Source organism: Mus caroli, chromosome X (genome assembly GCF_900094665.2).
Source record: "Mus caroli chromosome X, CAROLI_EIJ_v1.1, whole genome shotgun sequence".
In the NCBI taxonomy this organism is placed as follows: domain Eukaryota; kingdom Metazoa; phylum Chordata; class Mammalia; order Rodentia; family Muridae; genus Mus; species Mus caroli.
In genome coordinates, this window is record NC_034589.1 from 42,449,311 (window position 1) to 42,470,965 (window position 21,655).

A 21,655-nucleotide genomic window follows, 5' to 3' on the forward strand; every position below is an offset into this window, starting at 1 on the left:
GTATCTCACAGTTAATTGACAAGTATTTTCTCCCTTCTAATACTTGCAGAACTGAGTTCTCTGAGTGAAGAACAGTGTGTGTGAATGTTTTAGGAAAGCCACTGAGAGTCCAGTGTCACAATATTTCTCATGGTTTGTTTCTCAGGCTTTCTTCCTGATTGCACATGAGTACCTCTCTTTGAACCTTGGTGACACAGGAGATCCCAGGTTCAATGTATACATTTCACAAGAGTCTGGCATGTTTGTCTTTAGTAGGTCCCGCTTTTCAAACTTGGAGGCTTCTCTTTCAGTCCCTGTTTCTTTCTCAAACATTTTTCTCATTCTCTCTCTGTCTGTCTCTGTCTGTCTCTCTCTCTCTGTCTCTGTCTGTCTGTCTCTCTGTCTCTCTGTCTGTCTCTCTCTCTCTGTCTGTCTCTCTGTCTCTCTCTGTCTCTCTCTCTCTCTCTCTCTCTCTGTGTGTGTGTGTGTGTGTGTGTGTGTGAACAGCTAGAACAATCAAATGATCCCTTGATAACTTGGGTCTGCTCTGTCACTAACCTTGACAACATACACTTTGAAACACCCAAAGATCAGAAAACATAACTGGGCCCCATCAAAGGACTTTTTTATCCTAAAACCAAGGACTAAGGACTGGCCTACTTCCAGTGTTCAAAAGTCACTGCTAGACTGAGGGTTAAGGATGTAGAGTTTGAGGGCAGGGAGTAATGTTCAGCACAAAACAACAATTAGGTTTGGCTGGATTCAAATGTAAAAGCACTTTTCAAATGCAATTTTTAGAAACACTATAAGAAATTAGTATAAGCAACTAATAGAATCTCATCAAATGGAAATCGGAGTGGGACTTTGTTCTTCTACATTCCACAGAGCTTAATACAAATTAGTCTATAATACACAGCGTGTTTCATTCTTCAGGATTAAGGGAAATGGGATGCATTCTTTTTCATTAACTTCTAGGATAAATAAGCTTCCTAATGTAAGGATATAAGAGTTGCTTTATGCACTTTATTGTACCCCAGGTTAAATAATTCACTGTGTGCGCAACCCTCATATATTTTTCTATTGGACATTATTTGCTCTTTCACAGTAGTGGGAGGCAAGGGACTTTAGGGTTCCTTCAGGGTTGTTTTCATGTGTGAAGGGCTCATAACCTCCTGTAGAACCGGCAGTTCAATTCTTCTGAGGTCTTAAAAAAGGTTCAAGGAAGTAAGCGCCCCTCCCTCCCCCATCAAACATGTCTAATGTATGCTAAATTCCCATCCAGATGGAAAGTGAGTGTTGATGCAGGATAAAGGATCAAATGCTAAAAGGAAGAGACAGTTCCAGTTTGAGTCCTGGGAGTGACAGACAAAGGTCCCCTGGTAATCATTACACCTGATAACTGCTTGCTCACATCCAGAGATTCCACTACTAGAGACCAGACCTTTGGAGAGACTGAACTTTCTTCATAAGGGGTGAAATATCCGTTTGTATTAATTATTCATAGTTACTATGGAATTAGTTAATACCCTGTGGTTGCTGATAAGTGTCACAAGACATATACTTGGCCAGTTTCAAAGTTCTATAGAGGGCCAGACCTGCTGTTTGAAAGCCTATGGACCTAAAAGTAACAGAGTAAAAAAAAAAAAAATAGTGTGACTTCAGTGTTTCTCCTCCTCATGTTTAACTTGAACAGAACACTGTCATTCAGGGATAGGATGGAGGGGCAGAAGAACATTATGTTCAGTGCCCATAACTTAAACTCAGTGGCAAAGTGCTATTTGGGGGCCCTCCTACCCTACTCCTCGTTCCTCCCAATCTTCGATCTGCCTTCCCTATTAAGAGCAGCCCCATTTCATCTTATCATTTCTGCTGTTGTATGTGCAAAACAGAACAAAGGAACAACAACAACAAAAAAACCCACTACCATGGTTTGGTTTGCAGTTAAATAGTGAATATTCTCTTTATTCAGAAGAATACATGTTTAACAGAATTGCATGCACCAGTAAATCAGTACAGTGAGGAGTTACCAGGATAGAGGAAACAGCTTGACCTGGTAGAGCTTGCCACTCCCAGAATCCTCTTGACCCAACTCAAGTGGTTAGAGATCAAGAAGCAGTAAATGCTACTGAATTCTAGGATAAACAAGTGGGATTTTCAGGTCTCTGCAGGTAAAAGATAAAAGAGGAAAGCTCTTATAAAGGAGAGGGTAATTATATTGGAACTGTCAGTTCCACTGAGACTTCCTGCGAGGCAGATGAAGGAGAATTGGTGGGAGTGCCTGGTTCTCCTTCTTGGTTACACTCTTCAAGGACTACGGTCTGATCTCTTCCATCTGTCTCAGAGCCCCTGTATAAAGAGAAAGATACAAAACTAATGGGAGGTCCCTGAAAATAAATTGTAGGGCAGGGCTGAGATGCCAGAGAAGTAACTGGATCATGGACTTCTCAGCAGCACTCCATTTCTGGAACTGAGCTTAGCTGAGTGAGTATTTACCTAGTCCGAAGTCGAGGCCACTTCTTCCACTCTACAGCTAGCACTATCCCCAAGGCTACCACAACCACCACAATCAGGGTACTTCGGACAATGTTACCCACAGTGCACTCTTGAGCAACAGGCCCTGTGATATATCAAAAAAATCAGAATTGTAGCTTAGCATCATCAGTGTTCCTTTAAATATTTGGTTGTCCTCTCGTTCTTGCCTCCCCAGAGCCACATGTAAGCAAGCCATGCATTGAGCTGTGGAAGAAATGACCAATCAAGATGCAAGGAGAATAGACTGAGTCACTCAGATCTCCTTTCAGCCAGGCAGGGAGGCCTTAGATGAATCTATTCAGTGTCTCTAAGTGAACACAAAGTATGATCTACTCATCTTTATATGAGCTAGGATATACTTGAGGGCTTCAACTCCACACCCTTCCTGTCTCCTTTTTTGGTTTATCTCTGTTGGAGACTGTTCTTGAGATCCCAGGAGCTTAACAACAGGAACTTTGATGGAAGCATTATCTACTCACCTGCAGCTCCAACCAGCTCCAGGGCATCGCTGGGCTCTGACCAGATATCAGGGTAGGCCTGCAGCCGGTAGCTGCAACTGTAGTTTCCAATGCCTTTCCCTTCCACGTTGTCAATGACAAAATCTCCATCCTCGGAAAACTGTTGGGGAGCCTCTTCTCCATCATGCTCTAGCACAAATTCAACTCCTGGCAGGGGTCCTCGGCACTGAAGGGTGATGTCCTTGCCTAGTTTGAAGATGGTGCTGGGCCAGGCTGACAGAGAGGGTTTAGGGGGCTTATCTGTAACCAGACCAAGAACACAGAGTTAAAAGAAGTGACCTGGAAGCCCACCATTTCTTGTACTATTTGTAACCTCTAAAAGGTCTAAAAATCACAGAATCAAAAGGCTTTCCTGGGTTTCAGAACCTTACCAGTCACCCAGATCTCTAGAGAGTTGCTGTGATTTGAAGCCACAAGGGGAGCAGAATCCAGATAATAAACACAGCTGTAAACACCAGAATCTTGATCCCTCACCACTGGCATCCAGAAGTCAGCTCTGTACCCACTTGGCCTCTGTTGTTCTAAGGGCTGTCGTGTCCCCTCCTTCAACAGGACAAATGTTGAATCTGGCAGTTCTCCTTGACATTGAAGAGTCATGTTTTCTCCAGGGGCTACCATGGGACCAGGGTGGACTAACAGGCTGGGCTTAGGAAGTAAACCTATAAGAAATTAACTGTGGGTCAGCGGTCAGCCATTTGAGTGTTTATTTCTCTATGAGCTCCTCTACTATCTCATCAATAAAGAGGTGAGACTACTGTTTGCCTCTCTATGAGTTCTTTAAAAACATCTTTCTCGAATCAGTCAATCTGATCCTTTCTACACTACAACACCCATTCCATGGTTTCATCCCCTTACCAGTGACTATGAGTTCCAGAGTGTTGCTAGGCTGTATCTTGATAGGGCTCATCCAGTCAGGGTGGTAACAGCAGCTATAACGTCCTATGCTAGCACCAGATATATTGATGATAGGGAATGCTCCTTCATTGCTAGTGGACCCCCAAAGCTGCATCGAAGTGGCTTCTCCTTCTTTGTGCAAAATGTACCCAACTCCACGGACTGGTCCTTGACACCATAGAGTAACATTCTGCCCCATGGTGACCACAGAACTAGGCTCAGCAGACAACCATGGTCTGGGGAATGTGTCTAGACAGAGAACAGTGATGAGTGAGATATGAGTATACAACCTTCTTAGCTGTCCTCCATGATAATTGCTGTGTTTTGAATCCCCTTCATAATTTGGCCTACAGTTCTAGGAGACATTATCCCCCATATTCCCTGCTCAATTGACTCTATCCCAGCCCTAGGTTTTGTCTGTTCTTACCAGTCACCCAGATCATAAGAGGGGTACTAAGGGATGAGCCCCTGTTCGACATGGTTGTCTCATAGTAGACACAGCTATAGTTCCCAACGTCCTGTGTTCCAACAGTGTGGAGGAAGAAGTCAGCTGAGGTCCCTGAGGTGCTCTGGAACTGTAAAGGGATATGAGTACCCTCCTGCAAGAGGGCAAACCTCATGCCCTGGAAAATTCCTTGGCAGCGCAGGGTCACATTCTTCCCAGGAAGCACCACAGGGCCTGGCTGTGCCAGGAGTGTGGGTTTAGGGTAGAATTCTAAAATGAAAAAGATCATAATATAAGAGAAGACTGCTTCCCACACTTTGCAAATAGCTTTTATAATGTTGTTATAGGAGATGATATATGTTGATTGTAGAAAATTAGAAAATGCAATAAAAAACTAATGAAGAAAACATAATTTCACGAACTCAAGTATAACGATTCCTTACCTACTTTTCCTCTTATGTTTTAACACATGACTATGTCCTTGGAACTGAGGCTATTTATGTAATTGAGACCCCCAGTGCATGAAGGGATGAAGAGTCTGATATGTTTATATTGCAAACCCTTTCCTATGACATTAAACACCCTTTGATATGGTCATTTGTAATGGCTGTATAACATGTACCTGACGTTTCAAGGTTTTCTCCTGTTCTCTGAGGGCCATCCAGCCACCAATCCCTGACAGCTCAGGAAAAGGCGGAGGATTCAACCCAAAACTAAAGGTCAAGCCTAAAAGGATTAGCTCAGAAAGCAGGCAACTTGAGCGTGGTTCTTGGATTGGACACCCGTATCTCCCTCACTTCTTTCTTCAGAAGTGAATTATTGGCCTCCCCTACTCCTTTATTGTTTCTTCTTATGATAGTGACATGTGCAGCTGTCCTACATAGACAGTTTATTATCATACACTAAGCACTGTCCTAAGAATGTGCTCAGTGTCTTTTAGAGAACACATTTCTTCCCCTCACTGGGGTCAGTTACTCCCCCCCCCCCATGAAGACTTCCCCTCCCTAACCTGTCACAATGAGCTCCACAGGGTCGCTGGGCTCAGACCAGATGGAAAAGTCATAATAACGGCAGCTATAGTTTCCTCCATCACCAATGCCCACTGAAATGATCAGAAAGTGGGCTGTACTACCTCCTGGGTTTCCCCAGGCTAGGTCACTGGATGCAATTTCATTGCCATCCTTATAAAGAATAAAGCTCATGTGTTCATGGGAGGTGGAACAATTGAAAGTCACTCGGGAACCAGGAGTGACCACAGGGCTAGCCCAGGTCTTGAAGAAAGGCTTGGGGTACATTTCTAGAAAAGAAAAACAAAACATTACAAAACTAAATCAAGAAAACATGAAGCAAATACAACAAATGTTGGTTTTAGGAAGAAGTCCGCTATATGCATTTCATTCAGACATATATGCATTGATGGTTTTGTTTATTTGTTTGTTTTTATAGGGATCCCTCATCCCTGTCCCTCATTGTCTCCAGAGAAATCTTCACTGTTACTGGAACAGGCAAAGGAGTATACTGAAAGAGTAAACTTTCTTCGGGACTCAATTAGTTCTGAGCCTTGGTTCGCCCATCTGGATAAGAGAATGAAATAGTAGCTGCTTCACCTCACTTCAAGATTTCCTCTATACTTAAATGAGATAATTGATGGGAAAATAATAAGAAAAATTAAATCACCCTCCACAAACCCAAGCTATTAATAACAATTATGGCTATTAATATCGTGGAGCCAGGGGCTCTGGCACTCCCAGCGCCACGCCTGCCTGGCTCTAAGATTGGACACAGGCTCCTAGGACCAGCAGCAAAGTTTGTGGTGGAGATAGGAGTGTCTATCTCGCACTTTCCCGCCCCTCCTCCCCCAACACCCTATTCAGCTCTACCTTTTATGACAAGCTCCAGGGGTTCACTGGGCTCAGACCACTTGAAGGGCTGCATTTCAGTGTGTGTGCGGCAGCTGTAATTGCCCTCCTCTTTATCTTCCATTCTTTGAATTGTAAAGAAGGCTTCTCTCCCAACAGCACCAAGTTGCTGGACAGGTTCCTGCTCTCCATTCTTATACAGAGCAAACCCCAAACCTTCCAGCCATCCTTTACAGCGGATCTGCAGTTCCTGGCCCCGGATTGGAAGGGAAGCCGAAATGACAGGTTTGGGAAGGATGTCTAGAAAACAAAATGGGATGGCCAGAAATCAAAAGTTTGGACGTGCCCAGTATGGGACGTTCAGTTACTTTCTCTGCAAACAAATGAAATGTACCCCTGAGTTCCTCAATTTGTCTCCTCTTACTCTTTCCTCACCCCTCCCCCACTCCTGGCAGTACAGGAGTTCCAGGGGCACTAGAGATCACTCCGGGAGGATCCTCTGTTTTCTCTTACCTGTCCCCACTAGTTCAAGTGCTTCACTAGGCTCCGACACAGCCATCTCCTCCCATGAATGGCAATGGTAACTCCCGGTGTGGCTGTGGGTCAGGGCGCCAAGAGGGAAGGCAGCCCGGACCTGCTCTGAGGCCGGGCGGGTTGCAATCCACCCGGTCCCGTCCTTCAGTAACACAAACTCCTTAGTTGAGCCAGATGGGCTTCTGCACCAGAGGGTTAAATTCTTCCACGGGGCCAGAGGGAAGTTCGTCTCTGCCCACAGTTCAGGCTTAGGGCTTGCCATGATTATTTCTAGAAACAGCAGAGTTAATAAAGCCATCCTCTTGGTATTTCCCCTCCCTCCTTTCCTTTCTCTTGAAGCCCATACCCAGATCACACGCCCCTTCCCCTTCAATCAGAAGCCTCTCTTTCCTATCTTGCTTCTTTCTCCAGGTACTGGGAAAAGGGGGAAGCTGCTTTCTCAGCTGAGCCTCACAAAAATGCAGGAGTCTGAAGGAATTTTTTACAGGCAGAAAGACAAAGTTGGAGGCTGAGTGCTGACAGTAGCTTTAACAAGTGCCCCTTCCTGGCTGTCCTTCCCTCCCAACCAGTCCCTCCCTGGGTACTGACACTGACACTCTGTAGTTATTTCGGATCTCCAGAGAGGAATGTCCCAGTCTGGGGCAGGATAAAACTCACCAATCTCCTCTGTCAATGCCCCATTGCACAGTCCTGCAAAAGAAACCCTTGCCAGGTTCGGCTCCCTCCTCCCCAGCCTGCTGCCCAGACTCCTGTCCCACCCCTTTTTTACTCACCACAGCAAAGAAGAGCCATGAGTATAAAGAGCATGGCGACCCCTTGAGCTGTTCCCAACAACCAGGCTTCTCTAGCGAGACCAGAAAAAAAAAAAAAAAAGTTGCTGGGATTAGGGGGAGGGCGGAGAGAAGGGGGCGGCAATTTATGTCATTGGCTTATTCACTACCCAATAGGGATTGGGTATGACCAGGATAATGGCACATAATCTTTTCTGACACTGATGACTTTTCTTCTTGAGGGCCTAATCGCCTCCAAACCTCTTGAACTTCTCTGACCTCCATGCCCCTCATCTCCGCCCCTCCCCCAGTCTGTATTATGTATCAGCTTCCCATGGCCCCTGATGAGGTTGCTGCAGTAAATGAGATGTCAGGTGGGAAAGTGCTTTTGTATCTCCAGTTCTCGGAACCCCTGGAGCTCAGCAGCGCTGGGTGGTTGAGTGTGGGGGTGGAAAGAGCAACTTTGAGTGTTTCTCAGTCATCAAGTTTAAGTTTGGAAGCAGTTGTGCCTATGGCAGGATTGGTCTTTAAACTGACCTGCCTCACCTGCCTTTGTTATGGAAGGGTTGCCTAGGCAGCCTTGATGAATTACCAGAAGATGGCCTGTCAGTCCTGAGCAAGCTTGTCAGAGAGTGGGATCTCTCTCTCCACCACATAGATTGTCACTACAAATGTGTAGCACTGTTGCCGAGCTCTGCCTCCCGTTCAATTAGGAGGTATAAAGCCAAAATTTAGCTGACAATTTTGTTTTCCTTGGGAAACAGTGACTACCCTCAGCCCTTTTCTGGTCAGGAAAACAACTTTTCAGGCTGCTTTCTATGAAATCTAAATTCTTACCTTATTCTTTGATGTAATGATCTTGGAGTAGGATAATCCCACTAGGAGCTTAGCCTAAAGCATATGAAATTTAGGACAGATCTATAGGCCGTAAAAATTGACCTCCCTGAATGTGAAAACTCCAAGGGTGTTTTTTTTCCTCTGTCAGAAACCATAATTGGCTCTCTCAACTTGTTGCCCTGGCACACTATCCCTCAGATTCCAGCAGAAATCACAGACACACGGAGTCACAATGATCTTCCATTGTGTATTAACTTTCCCAGACACACAAAGGTGGCAGACAAGTACATCCAGAGGCAAGGGGTGGAGGAAAGTGGGCAAATTATCCAGGTAGTTCTTAATCTACTCAATTAAGAACTGTTACTTATCTTTTCATTGTCATCTATAATATCCTTAGAAAACCGTGGGGATTAGGGAGAGAGATCAATGGTCCGAAGGACACTGGAGAATATAAGGAAATGGCAGTAGGATCTTGTGAGCTGTATTTTTTGGCTAGAGAAAACAATCTGACCCTCTGGCTCCATTTATTGTCTTATCAAATGTCTATCCAGTTTAAAACTCTACTCTAAGGGTGCTCTGGGCAAACAATAGGAGTCAAGAGTAACAGAAAAACTGGTTTGTAAGGAACTTAAAATGGACGAAAATATTCTCTCTATCCCTTGAATGTGAGGGATGTAATGTTGGAAAAAAATAGGATGGTAGTCAGATAACAAGCTGTAAGAGCCAACAGCATAGCTTCTTACAAGCAAGTATGTTCACACCATATCAAGAGGGAAGACAGCTATAATGTCTTGTGGACAGAGCCGTTTAAGAGGCGATTTGGGCACTGTAGGAGGTGTAGAGGTCAAGGAACATGCTTCTGATTATTCTTGTAGCCCCAGAAAACTATACATGACTCCACTTGGCTTGGGTAATGACCCTTCTGTGAGGTGAAAGAGAAACAGATGGAATGAGAATGCCTTGACTTGTAAGTCTAGATGCTGCGGAGAAACCTAAGAATGTGTCCCCATGCTTACGGTAACTGGGGACCGGCCCATTCTGGAGACTAGGAGAGTACACAGTCAGCTAGCTTGGGCAACAACAGGCTGAGCAAATTACCTGAGCCTCAGTCTCCGACACTTCCACCGGATCCATACCACTAGCAAGAGCAAGGAAGCAAGCTGCATGGTTAAGGACACCCTGACAGCTTCATTCAGAATGGAATTCCAGGTGAGGAAGCCTGTGACCAGAGGAGACCAGAAGCAGAAACCTTGATGGAGATGAGGTCAGACAGATAATGTCATGGTGGGGGGAGGGGAGCTGGTCACAGAGAAAGCTTCTGTTTAGAAGCTTGAGACAGATGTGTCCTTCCTGTTCGTGGAGAATAGGAAGGATTCTTCAGAATATTCTGGTCACTCCTTTGAGTTATCTTAGCACACCCAAGGAAAGTGTGCCTAGATGCATGGGTCCTGATTTCCAAGCCCTCACTCCCCTTCCCATATATTTCTGGGCACCGTTTTGGAATCCCAGGATATGAGAACTTATCTTCTCACCTGCTGGTCCCACCAACTTCAGAGGCTTACTGCGATGTGACCAGGTGTTAGGGTGTGCCTCAATACGATAGCTGCAACTGTAGGTTCCTGTGCCTTGCCCTTCAATGTCAGTGATGAGGAAGTCTCCATCTACTGAGAATTTTTGGAATGTTGTTCTTTCTTCCCATTCCAAAGAAAATTCAAGTACTGGATGAGACACTCGGCACTGAAGGGTGATGGTCTTTCCTACTTTGAACACGGAACTGGGCCAAGCTGAAAGGGAGGGTTTGGGGGGCTTATCTGAAACCAATCCAGAGACCACAGTTAGAAGTGACACTAAGTCAGCACCCTCTCCCCTGCCAATTGTTTCACAGCTCTTCATTTGGGATTTTCTTCACTTACATTTGGTTAATGGCTTCAAACTTTGTGTATTTAGAGTTCTTTTCCCCTCTCTGTGGTTCTCTAAAGACTACTGGTTCTTAATTTCAATCAGGAAGACCCCATACCTGTAAACTCTCCCTGGCTTGAAAGAAATTATTTTTAATTTTTTTCATAACTCACAGTGGGGCTGTGTCATGCTGAGAGGCAAGGCTTAAGGTTAATCTAAGGAGAGAAGGTTCCTGAAGGATAGAAAGCCCTACACCATACTCCTAGTGTTTTTAGCTCGTACCTCTAGGAAAGGGCACAGCCACTAACCCCCTCCTTAGAGTATAATAATAATAATAATAATAATAATAATAATAATAATAAAAACAAATAGGTGATAGGAAAATTAAAGCCAGTTAAGATCACTTGCCTACAACCATCAGCTCCACAGTGTTGTATGTTGCCATCTTAATGGATGTCTTCCAGGTAAGATAATAGTGACAGCTATAGATGCCAGCATCCCTGTAGGTCACATTCTTTAGGAAGAATGAATTGTTGCCAGTGTTGCTAGAGGCATCCAGAAACTGAAGTGGCTTTTCTTCTCCCTTCTTATAGAGTGCAAGACCAACTCCATCCATCAGTCCTCCACACCTCAGGCTCACGTTCTGACCCATTTGAATCACAGGACTGGGCTGAACAAGTAGCCAGGTCTTGGGGAAAGTGTCTAGGATGAGACCCAAAATACAAACAGCCAATGGTGAAAGTCTCCACTCCTTCTACTACTTAGGGTGATTTCCCTCCTCTGTCTTCCCATTTGTACTTTACAAATCCCTCAGTATGGTGCACAAATTCTGTTCCTGACCCNNACCACTAGCTCTGGCTGGGTGACAGTACAAGAGGANAGAGGGAGTCAGAGGAAGCTTNATAACCTGTTCCGTAGCATACCCATATCTTACCAGTCACCCAGATTTTCAGGATATCACTAAGCAGAGAGCCCCTGTATGACCCATCATAGTAAAAACAGAGGTAGTGCCCTGTATCCTGTATCTTCAGATCCTGGAAGTAGAAATACGCCTCGTTTTTTATTGGCTTCTTGTGGTAAAATGATTTCTTCAAGTCTTCCAACCTCATTAAAGCAAACGTCATTCCATATATTGGCCCTTGACACCTGAGACTCAGGTTTTCTCCTGGTGCCAGGATGGNCCNAGGATGGGCTGTCAGAGTTGGTTTGGGGTAGAGACCTAGAAAGGGAAGAGACCCTTAAGATACAGTTTGGCCAGTTCTTCCCTAGTCTATGATTATTTTCTACTTTCTTTGGACAAAAGTGGTAATTGGGATGTAAGCTTCTTTCCTTCTCTTGNCTTAGATNTATGCCTCTTCATGTATATAATCAAGGACACGACACGTTCTCTTCCTCTCTCATTCAGCTCTATTAGCTCCACTGTGAGCTCAGCCAGGTAGAGGTGCTTGCCTCAGGGGACTGTCTACATCCATAATTCCCTGAATCTTCAGGTCTCTAAAATGACATATATAGTTCTTCCTACAGCCAGAAAATCTACACTTCTCAAAATGACTTTGATTCCATCTTGAAGAGCATAACTTTCACTGAAATATTGATGAGAGCATCTGAACACATTAATCTTGCTTTAAGACCCCCACTTTCAACACTTGCAGTACAAGGTTGGAAGGAGGTCAATAGGGAGATAGCTCAGTAAGCCAATGAAATCTGGTAATGGGGTCCACCCTCATTTCCATGGATTGTTTTTCTAAGGTGGCTGTGCTACTAAACTTCTTATGACTCCATGTTATCCCCACTCAGATCCCAGGTACACCAGCTCATCTACTATGGAAAGATCAGCTCTCTCATATACTCATGGGAGCTTTTCAGATGTGTCATGAAACATGCCAGTCTAGTGGTATTGAGTGTAAATAATATAAAGTCCCTGTAAGCCTAAAATTAATAGAGAAATGGGAAATTCTGGTGAACATTAATCATAGAAGTGTGTTAGTGGGGAACTATGTTGGAAGGGTATGTGTACAACAAGCATCCATATACATGGCTTAAACAATCCTTTGTATTTTGATCCTCAAGAAAAAGCTATATTAATAAAATTATTAACTACCATTTATTGAGAACGTATGTGCCAGGCACTGTACATGTTATTTAGGCAAATCCTCACAACAACCCTGTGAGGTAGGCATTATTCTTATAGAGAGTTTTCAGATCATGAAATTGAAGCACAGAGTGACATTGTACAATAGATTGGATAGATACTGTTATCCTGTCTTAGAATGGAGAAAACCAAAGCACAGAGAAGTGACATGACTTGCTCAACATCATACAGTGTCATGAATGGAACTAGAAATCAGGGGTACTTTCTGTAGCACCACAATTTCCCAAGATCTATTTTGCTTGGGGCAGAAACTAGATCTATGAAGACAATTTTGTCTGGAATCATCCAGGGCATGGGATAGAGAAGTTGAAGCCTGAGTGTGTTTTTCTTGGACCTTTGGGGGAGTTGCCTTCTGTGTTTAGAGCTTGGTGCTGCCTTTACTGGCTCTAGTGATATAGGACAAAGAGAACCTGTTGCTTTCTTTCTCATTTGTTTGGTTTGTTTTACATCAACGGGCACAGTGATTCAGTCTGTTTCCCACTCTTAAATATAATCATTGCAAATACATTTAAACTTTTAATAAACCAATTTTAAGACTGTACTGGCAATGCCTGGCACATATTAGGTGCTCAATAAATATTGGATGAATGAATGATTGATGATCAACAAGTAAAGGACAGTAAAACTATAATAAGATGAAGTTTCTGAATAGCTGGGTAGACTCACAAACAAGTCAAAGGATTATCTGCTTTAAAGCATGTGTGACTAATTTGTAGCTCAGGAAATTGTCAAGCAACTCTACCTCATTGACTGTGCAGGGCCTAGAAACTGGCAGAGGCAAGTAATATGAACAACTTTTGCTCAACCAGCCATGATCCCTGGGATAACAATTGTCAGATGCCAGCAGCCGTGGCCACACCCACCTGCTACCACCAACTTCAGGGGATTGCTGGGCTCTGACCACAGAGTGGGGAGCATCTGGATATGAGTGCGGCAGATGTAAACCCCTTCATTCTCAGGTGCCAAGTTATCAATGGAGAAGATGGCCATTGTCCCAGTTGGGACTTGGTAATCTACGGGCTCTGGGTATCCCTCTTTAAACAGCATAAATACCAAATCCTGGAGCCATCCATGGCAGAAGATGTTAACATTGCATCCAGGAAGAGGGGGGGTCTCTGCCTGGATCCAGAAGATGGGTTTAGGGAGTTGACCTGGAAAAAAAAGGACTGATATGAGTTAAAGAAAGGGCAGTGCTGCCTAGATAACAGGAGAGGTGAGATGGGCTTTAGACGAGCCTTCCCCAAACAACTCTTCCTTGCCCCACCCTTGCAGAGTTGAGTCCTCTGCATGCATTGTCTGTTACTGAGTAGGCACTTAAATGTTATCTGTGACGCACATACATGCATGCATTTGAGGTAAATGAATCACTTCAACAAATCCTTCCCTGGCATGGTGATTTTGCGTGCTATTTGAGTGGGTGAATATTCTTGAGTTTTTACCCTTGCCATCTCACCTGGTGCTTCTAGCTCTAGAATTTTACTGGGTTTTGACCAGCCTTTCTCCTTCCAGTAGCAGCATCGATAAAGACCTGTATTGGACTCAGTAAGGGCACCTATGAAGAATGAAACTTGGAATGTCTTGTAAGGAGGATGAATCCAGGTCATCTGTGAGTTATCCTTCAGAAGCAGGAACTTGCTGGATACCCGAGAGGGGCTTTTGCACCAAAGTGTGATGTTCTCCCAAGGGGACTGGGGGTAGTTGGACTCTATCCATAGCTCTGGTTGAGACTCCACTGCTGCCATTCCCCCAAATCAGAAAGATATTAGTGCTCAGCCCTCCTCATCCCACAAAATGCCCTATAACACACCTTAAAATTAGCTCTAACCCACCCAGATGCTGACTTCTGCCTTCTTGTGGGGAGTGGGAGTTTCTGCTCCTGTATGGATTTGGCATAGAGGTGCCAGGGACATATGTTCAAGGAATCCAACTGAGCAGGGGGAAGTAGACTGCCTTCTAAAGCAAGATAAGATTCTGCATATTTCTTGGGAAATCAAATCATAATGGAAGAGGATTTGATTCCCAAGTAGCCCAACCTTTCTTGGGTATCTTAAGGCTATAAACACAGGCCAGTACGTTACAATCCCTGACAGAAAGACACTTACCCAGTGAAGTCATACCCGGATTGAGCCCTGAAAAGAGAAAGTCTGCTTTTCTACATTGCCCTCCAACCTCAACCAGCTCCCCAGATCCCCCAGAAGCCTTCTCACAAGAGCTTCTCTATCAGGCTCACTTGCTTCTCATCCCTTCCTTGAACTTACAAATGCAAAGGAGCAAAAGAGTGAAGGTCCGAAGCATCATGGCTTAGGCTCTGGCCTGTCCAGGCCTGAAGGCTCTCTGGTGTAGTACTCCAAGTCTTGAAGGCTTTGCTTCTTAAAACGTAGTAGAATCTAAAAGAAGACATTTTCTTGCTCAGGGTCTAGTTTTGCTCTCTCAAGTTGAGGTGTGATCAGTGCATCCCTCTCTACAACCTTCATTCCATGAGCTCCCAGGAACCTGGCATGCTAATAAGGCCACTTGTTGCTTTTCCCAGTCTTTCTACTCAAGATCTTTTCCTGCGATCTAAGATGTTATTTTTTGGTTGAAATGTTTATTTGTCCCTGAGATTTCAAAGGCACAGAAGGTGACCTTAAACAAGCCTGAAGAAATCCTACTGAGTGGGGGGAAGTGGACCATGCCAAGAGTCACCTTTTAATTAGACAAGTGCACAACTGCACTAGTCACACACAGCATGTGCACACATGCACTCACACACGCACACATCTTAGTCATCCAATAGTTTAATAAAAAAGGGCATTGTGACCACTGCTGCCATTTTGTTGCTGAGGCAAATGGAGTCTAGGGAGGATACATGATTTGCTGAAAGTTAAAATATTAAATAAAAATTAAAGTTCATTTAATTTAAACTCCAAGGCTCAAGTGCCCAGAGCCAGCATTTGTCGTTGTCCCCTCTTCATCCTCTGTTACCCCTCCTAGTTCATCACAAAGACTGTTTCCTGTAAGGAGTGCTTATAATGCACCCTTATCCCTTACCTCCAAAGCTTAAAACCCTATTTTGAGTATGTGTTAGTTAATTTAGCTGCTTCCACGTAGTTAATGAAAGTATAACTGAATGATCCCTCTTAGAACTTGCCCTTAACTTCTAAGCAGATTTGTTCACTACCTCTGAAGAAAATGGAACTGTTTGAATTTGAAAGAACATTAAAAAAAAGATATTTGATTTTAGAGAGGTTTTTCCACTTTTTCCAGAAATCACTGCCAACCGCATGGACTCCAAATGCACAAGGTGGATCTTCTCCCCTCTCACCACAAAGTAACTTTTTGCCTCGGGAAGGTGTGTCCTCACAGCACAAACTCCACGGGGACCTCTACTCATAGTACAAAATCCCACCTGCCTTCAGGTATTTGATCTTAGCTCAGTAGAGTGAGGTAGATGCAGCAACCACAAGAGGATAAGAAAATGACTTCGTTTTTCTAAACTTATAGCAGGCTCACAACCCTTAGTATGGCCTAACACTAACGGACTAACAGTGAGTGACATGGACAAGTGGAAAGCTTCATTTTCAAACGGCCTTAGACAACACGTTGACACCGAGAAGATTCAAGAAGAGCTGGGCCTTGATTTTCTTTTTCTTTTTGTGTTGAAGGATGCTTAACTTACAGTCTCTGAACTTTTTTTAAATTTATTTATCTGTTCATGTGTATCTGGTATTGTTGTTTTCGATTACGGAAAATGAGTGTACAGTGCCAAGCATTCTGTGTATGTTTCTTGTAAACAGGTGTATTTTGTCTCATTTTTCAAACAGGGTTATAATTTGGCATAAGACCGTATTGAAACCCTTCCCATCCCAATTCCTAGAACCCCTTGTCCCCAATTTTCTCAGTGCCAGGTCAAAGCTTGAATACCACCCTGTTGCTGTTTCCCCTTGGGGCACTGGGCCAGGATCTATTGGGGGAAACTAGATTCTTTGCCAAGGAAAGAGTTCAACCTGGGATTGCACCCAGGGAATGCCCTCTGAGGATCCAGCCTGATCCAGCCTTACCACATGGACATCTGAGTCTTGTTTCTTGGTAACTGAAGTGCAGTCAGAAAAGCTGAATTGCTCAGCATGGCTGACCACTCCTCAATCATTAAAACCAAACCAAACCAAACATAATTGTACCATATCATTTCAGCCAAGATGATGAATCTTATGCTCAGGGAACTTGGGAACAACCCGATGTTCAAAATTGGCCACGCCCATTTTGCTCTTTCACCCCACCCCCAACTTAGGCAGTTGAGGCTTTTTTTTTTTAAAACGGTCCCCTTGCACTCTACCCCAAGCACTTTCCCCACCATTAGGCAGCGCCGCAGTGTTTTTGAGAGTGATATGTACAAAATATCTAAAGGTAGCCCCTTTCATAGCTTTAAGGGCTACAGCAATCAAAAGGATTGGGCTCCGCAGGGTACTGGGTACAAGCGTTGCTTAGGGTTTGGAGGGAAGACTGAGAAATGAAAGGGGAGATATCCACATTGCCCAGAGGTTCTCATCGAGGCGGGGCTCGGATCCGGGGAAAGAAGGAGAGAGGCAGGAATGAAGGGGGTGGGGGGAACGACTGGGGAGCAGTTTGATTTACGGCGATTAATCACAGCAGGGGGTCTTTCGGGGTTTTGTTTAGGATTTTGTGGCCAGTAATTAATCTTCAGCCACTGAACTATGCGCTCATTTGTAGGTACTTACGGTAGTAGAAGGCTCGCTCTGAGGTTGGAGATTCTCCAGAGAGCTCCTCCAGATGCAGCAAACTGCCGGGCATGGGAAGAGCTGTCTAAGGACTGCCTCTCGGGCCCCGAGCACCGCCTCCCTCTCTCCCCCACCCATCTGCTGTCCCGCCCTAGCCTCCTCCCCTCCCTAGCTGGGCTCGCGAACCCACCTACAGCAACTCTGCCTAGCACCTGCAGTCCTCTGATGACCAGGATTGGAACGCCCCTCCCAGCTCCCGCCTCTCTCCCTACTCCCTGCTGAGGTTGCCCAAGCTAGAGTCAGGCCCCTGCCCCCTGCCTGTCGCTCAGAGCTTCATTTGGTCACTGTATCCTGGAAGGGAGAGGGCCAGCTCCCAAGACAGCTGAAGCTGTACGTAGAGCCATCTCTTTAGTTCCCCAATGCCTTTAAAGCGACCTCGGGTGTTCCTCTGCTCATTAAATGCCCCCATGCATTCATAACTGTTTCAACACAATAGTTGAAATGCCTACTGTGTGCACTTTTGGCACTGGCCCTGGGCTTTTCTACCCTTCAGAGTAACCCTGCAAGACAACAGTTCATTCTCTCGATTTTACTGTTGAGGAAACAGACACTTGAGGACAGTCGTTAGTAACTTAGACAGTCTTCAAAGTCTAGTTTGGGATAAAAGTCCAGGCTTTAAAGACGTGAACTTTCAGAATCTAGTTTAGGTTGTACATTTAATAGTTGTGTAACCCCTAGCAAGTGAGTACAATTCTCTGAGGTCCACTTCCCCCGTATTTGAAATAAGATAGTAGAGCCTACTTAGCAGAGTTTTAGTGGCTAGAATAAATGTCCAAGTACCACAGGCTTGACACACACTAAGTTCTCAACAAATGTAGCCACTGTTGCTTCCACTCCTGTTGTTAATCTGTAAATCCCTCCTTAACTGCCTTAGGGAAGTATGTGTTTGACAACAGAGAGCAATGTTTTGAAAAATTTGTTGACTACAAAATAGAGCTCGAGAGCAGCCAGGGCCTGGCACGTTGTGTGGAGATGGGAGTCATTCAGGGGTCTGTGGGAAACCTCTAAATTGTTGAAGTAGGGTGACTCTTGCTTCTATCAGCCTATTCCAGGCCAGCTGACCTTCAGGCTTCTGGACGAATCTCCTATCTCTATCTCCCATCCCACTATAGAAGTACTGGGATTACAAATGTACAGCACCCATATAGAATTTAACTTGGCTTCTGGGGACTGAACTCAAATAAGGAGACATATGCAAAAAGAACTTTGTTTCTTCCCACTGAGTCAGCCCTCTGGACTTATGAAGATATTTTTTTGAAGTGATATTTTTAAGGTGAGACACTAACTCTAGCTCACATATAATATGTGATGAGATTTAAGTATGGCAACCAATGGGCTCATTGGACAATTGTCAGAAGGCATAGCCGACGTTTCCTTTCTTTATGTTCGGTTTACCTTCATAAGATAACCTCGAATCACCTAATGAGAATCAATTTTGTCAAAAAAGAAACTCTGTGAAAACAAGACACTATGTTTTAAATGAAGCCGCTGGAACATCATAGTGTCATATAGCAGGTGATAACAGTTGCAGGGTTCTGGCATTCTTAGATCTTACTCAGCATATCAAAGTTCAGATTGTTGTGGAATGACGAGTCATATAAATCTAAGTAGACATTTTTAGGCAAATTATTTAACCTCTCAGCATCATTTTTCTCATTTGAAAAGTGGAAATAATAATTGAACTTATTCCTACAAATGGTTTTGTATAGGACTGAATAGAAACTGCCCCTGTCAACAACTACCTAGGGACTGGAACATAACAGGGAGCCTTTAATTCCACAAATGCTTGCTAAGTAGTAGTTCTTTGTAGCAGACATTGCTCTGGAGTCTGAAAATACAGTGAGATCTTCAAGCTCTTCAAGAGTCTGTAGTCTAAGCAGAGCTTACTACAGACTGTGAGTTGGAAACAATAGAGGAGTGCTGGGAACCAGACTACATTGCAAGTGAGTCTGGCATGGCAATACTGCTCTGAGACATGCAGGCAGTTTGCTGTTACTCTGTGTCTCAACTAGGGCACTGGTTGAAGGATAGAGAGCAAGGGATTTGAACACGTTGAAGAGACAAAATTGGACATGTAAGGTGTTGTTTGGAGTATGGCAATTAACATTACAACGTGTGAAACTGGAAACACTATAACAATATTATTTGGAGACAATTATACATGGCTGGCTTAGAAGTCACTGTGTAGACTATTTTGGTCTGGAATTAATAGTGATCTGCCCCCCACCCCGGCCCCGACTTCCAAAATGCTGGGATTACAAGCTTGGGCCACCACAACTACTTCTACCATAAAGTTTCTTCAAATGCTTTGGTAGTTCCAGACACTGACTACAGTCAGTTTTAACATTTAATCCTCATAGCCACATAAGGAAGTATCCTTTACTACCAACCCCATTTTACAGATTTGAAAACTGAAAACAGATATTAAGCACACTGCCTAAAGTTCAGTAACTAAGCTAGAATTCAAAGCTAGGTAGATTGTATACAGAGTCCCATATTCTCAATAGTCTCATCATTTTATGTCACCTTTGAATTGGATAATTAGGATGAAACTAAATTCCAAACTGGAACTTAAAAAAAAAAATACACAGATGGGAAAGTGCTGTAAAACTTATACAGTCACCAATCAGATGCACTGTTAAAAATGTGGGGAGAAAGAAATTTGTTGTTCCCTAGCTCTCTGCAAGTCTGTGGGCAGAAGTTTGTAGTCTTGGACCTGAATCTAGAGCCCAGTGTTGTCCCATCTGGCTGTGGAAGCCTGAGAAGGTCCTGGAGCTGCATGGATAAGAATACCACTCGCTCCAGCCTTTTTGCTTTGGGACGCCATTGAGTTGTGAAAACACTTATTATTCAGGTTTCATAGAAGCCCCTCATTCAGACTATGGCTGGCAATTGAGATGCCAGAAACTCTGTTTCTAGGCTACCTATCAGGTTTTGAGCCCTGTAGCCTGCAGAAAGAGAAGCATTCTCTGGCAGACCCCCCTGAAGAAACTTCAAGTGGCCGAGCATTATAAAGCTAGTAGGAGGAGCCAACAGGGTCTAAGGGAAGGGAGGGTAGAGTTGCAGGGAGATGGAGTTATCTGAATGTTGATTCTGCTAGCTGCCTTCCATCAGGAATCTAATATATGAGTTTGTGAAACACACACACACACACACACACACACACACACACACACNACACACACACACACACACACACACACACACACACACACGCACATGCACTTTCTCCTTTCCCTGTCTCACATCCTCTGTCTCTTTTTCCTCCAAGAAACTCAAGAGGTCTTTCCCTTGGTTTATTACCCTGAGATATAGCAATTCTTAAATAACTCTTCTTTCCAGGATTGTTTGGAGAACAACTATTTTTGTGGCTAATGTCTAGGCAGCGTTTTGCTTTCTGCATGATCTAGATCTGGTAGGCTGGCATGGGAGCTCCTACCCTTTTCTTCTCAAAAGTAGTGAAACTCGATAGTATTTTTGACCCACACTCCTCACTTATAGAACTTGAGTCTATAGAAGAGGTCTATCTGCAAAAACTTCACAGCCACAGTTTGCTATTCTTGGGGGACTCATGAGAGTGGGAGTGGGGAGTACCTCTGACATTTTTACCTGACTTGGGGACCCTTTACCTCCTTCTGGGTCATGTTTTGAGCCTTGATATGAGGGTTTGTGCCTTGTCTTATGGCAAATTGTTAGGCCATGTTGGGTTGATATTCCTGGGAGACCTGCTCTTTTCTCCAGGGAAACAAAGGAAGATCTGGGAGAGAGAGGAGGTGGAGGGGGGAAGACTAGGTGGAGTAGGGATTCCTAGAGATTCTAAGGTACCTTCAAAACACCAAACTGTACTGAGCACATTTTAAGTATATTAAGTAAGGAGTATAATGTGCAGAGGTCAATTTGAGAATGTTTCTGAGCTACAGAGGCCATTAGGCTAGATCAAAGAAAAGAGACTATTTCACACAGCAGTACTGAGGGATGGTCAAGAAACTCTAGATGAGCTTTGAGGAGCAAAACCATGATCATGAAGAGTCATAGGCTGACTTGTCAGGGATTCCACAGAATCAACTTTTTGATAAGCTGATGGTGTCTTTTTATTGCTGTTTGTTTCTTTTTGAAAAAATTGGTCTTTTATGCACTGTCCCAAATAGGAGAGACACACAGGACAAAATATCTCTTCCTGGGGATACACTTGCCAACACACAGGAACACCAAATATGTCCATCTTATCCCCACACTACACTGAGTGCCCTGGTAGCAATAGCTTTCAGTGTGTCATGGTCAAATGATTTTAAGCATAGAAGTTGCAACTCTTGCAAATCAGAGTAGAGACCCCATCCTATCCCATCCCATTTCACCCTGAGAACACATTTTAAATATTTACTACAAAAGTCAGCCCCTTCCAGCTGTATTTTTAGGATAGTGAATTTCACTTTCAAACAAGAACTTTCCAACCCCACC

The 21,655-nt window shown here is 44.1% G+C and overlaps 2 protein-coding genes across 7 annotated transcripts; both read right to left on the reverse strand.

Moving 5' to 3' along the window:
* Positions 1-1,908: 1,908 nt before the first annotated feature.
* On the reverse strand, positions 1,909-10,154 carry LOC110286689 (immunoglobulin superfamily member 1). Of its 6 annotated transcripts, none has more exons than XM_029473701.1 (13): positions 9,901-10,154; positions 9,467-9,617; positions 7,535-7,605; positions 7,419-7,451; positions 6,741-7,031; positions 6,249-6,527; positions 5,378-5,665; positions 4,351-4,638; positions 3,885-4,172; positions 3,401-3,688; positions 2,991-3,269; positions 2,473-2,596; positions 1,909-2,325 (listed from the first exon to the last, which is right to left on the reverse strand). In XM_029473701.1, the coding sequence occupies exons 2-13, from the start codon at positions 9,532-9,534 to the stop codon at positions 2,190-2,192; spliced, it is 2,433 nt and encodes an 810-aa protein (XP_029329561.1). In that variant the 5' UTR covers positions 9,535-9,617; positions 9,901-10,154; the 3' UTR covers positions 1,909-2,189. The 6 variants fall into 6 exon arrangements, with proteins under 6 accessions (XP_029329561.1, XP_029329558.1, XP_029329559.1 ...); XM_029473698.1 differs by having other exon boundaries at positions 9,467-9,587; positions 9,901-9,974; XM_029473699.1 differs by lacking the exon at positions 7,419-7,451 and having other exon boundaries at positions 1,962-2,325; positions 9,467-9,587; positions 9,901-9,974.
* Positions 10,155-12,354: 2,200 nt separating this feature from the next.
* Positions 12,355-17,381, reverse strand: LOC115029054 (immunoglobulin superfamily member 1-like). Its single transcript, XM_029473704.1, has 6 exons — positions 17,328-17,381; positions 17,138-17,199; positions 14,678-14,806; positions 14,522-14,548; positions 13,873-14,154; positions 12,355-13,570 (listed from the first exon to the last, which is right to left on the reverse strand). Exons 3-6 carry the CDS (start codon positions 14,715-14,717, stop codon positions 13,221-13,223), a joined length of 699 nt encoding a protein of 232 aa, XP_029329564.1. The 5' UTR covers positions 14,718-14,806; positions 17,138-17,199; positions 17,328-17,381; the 3' UTR covers positions 12,355-13,220.
* Positions 17,382-21,655: the final 4,274 nt, after the last annotated feature.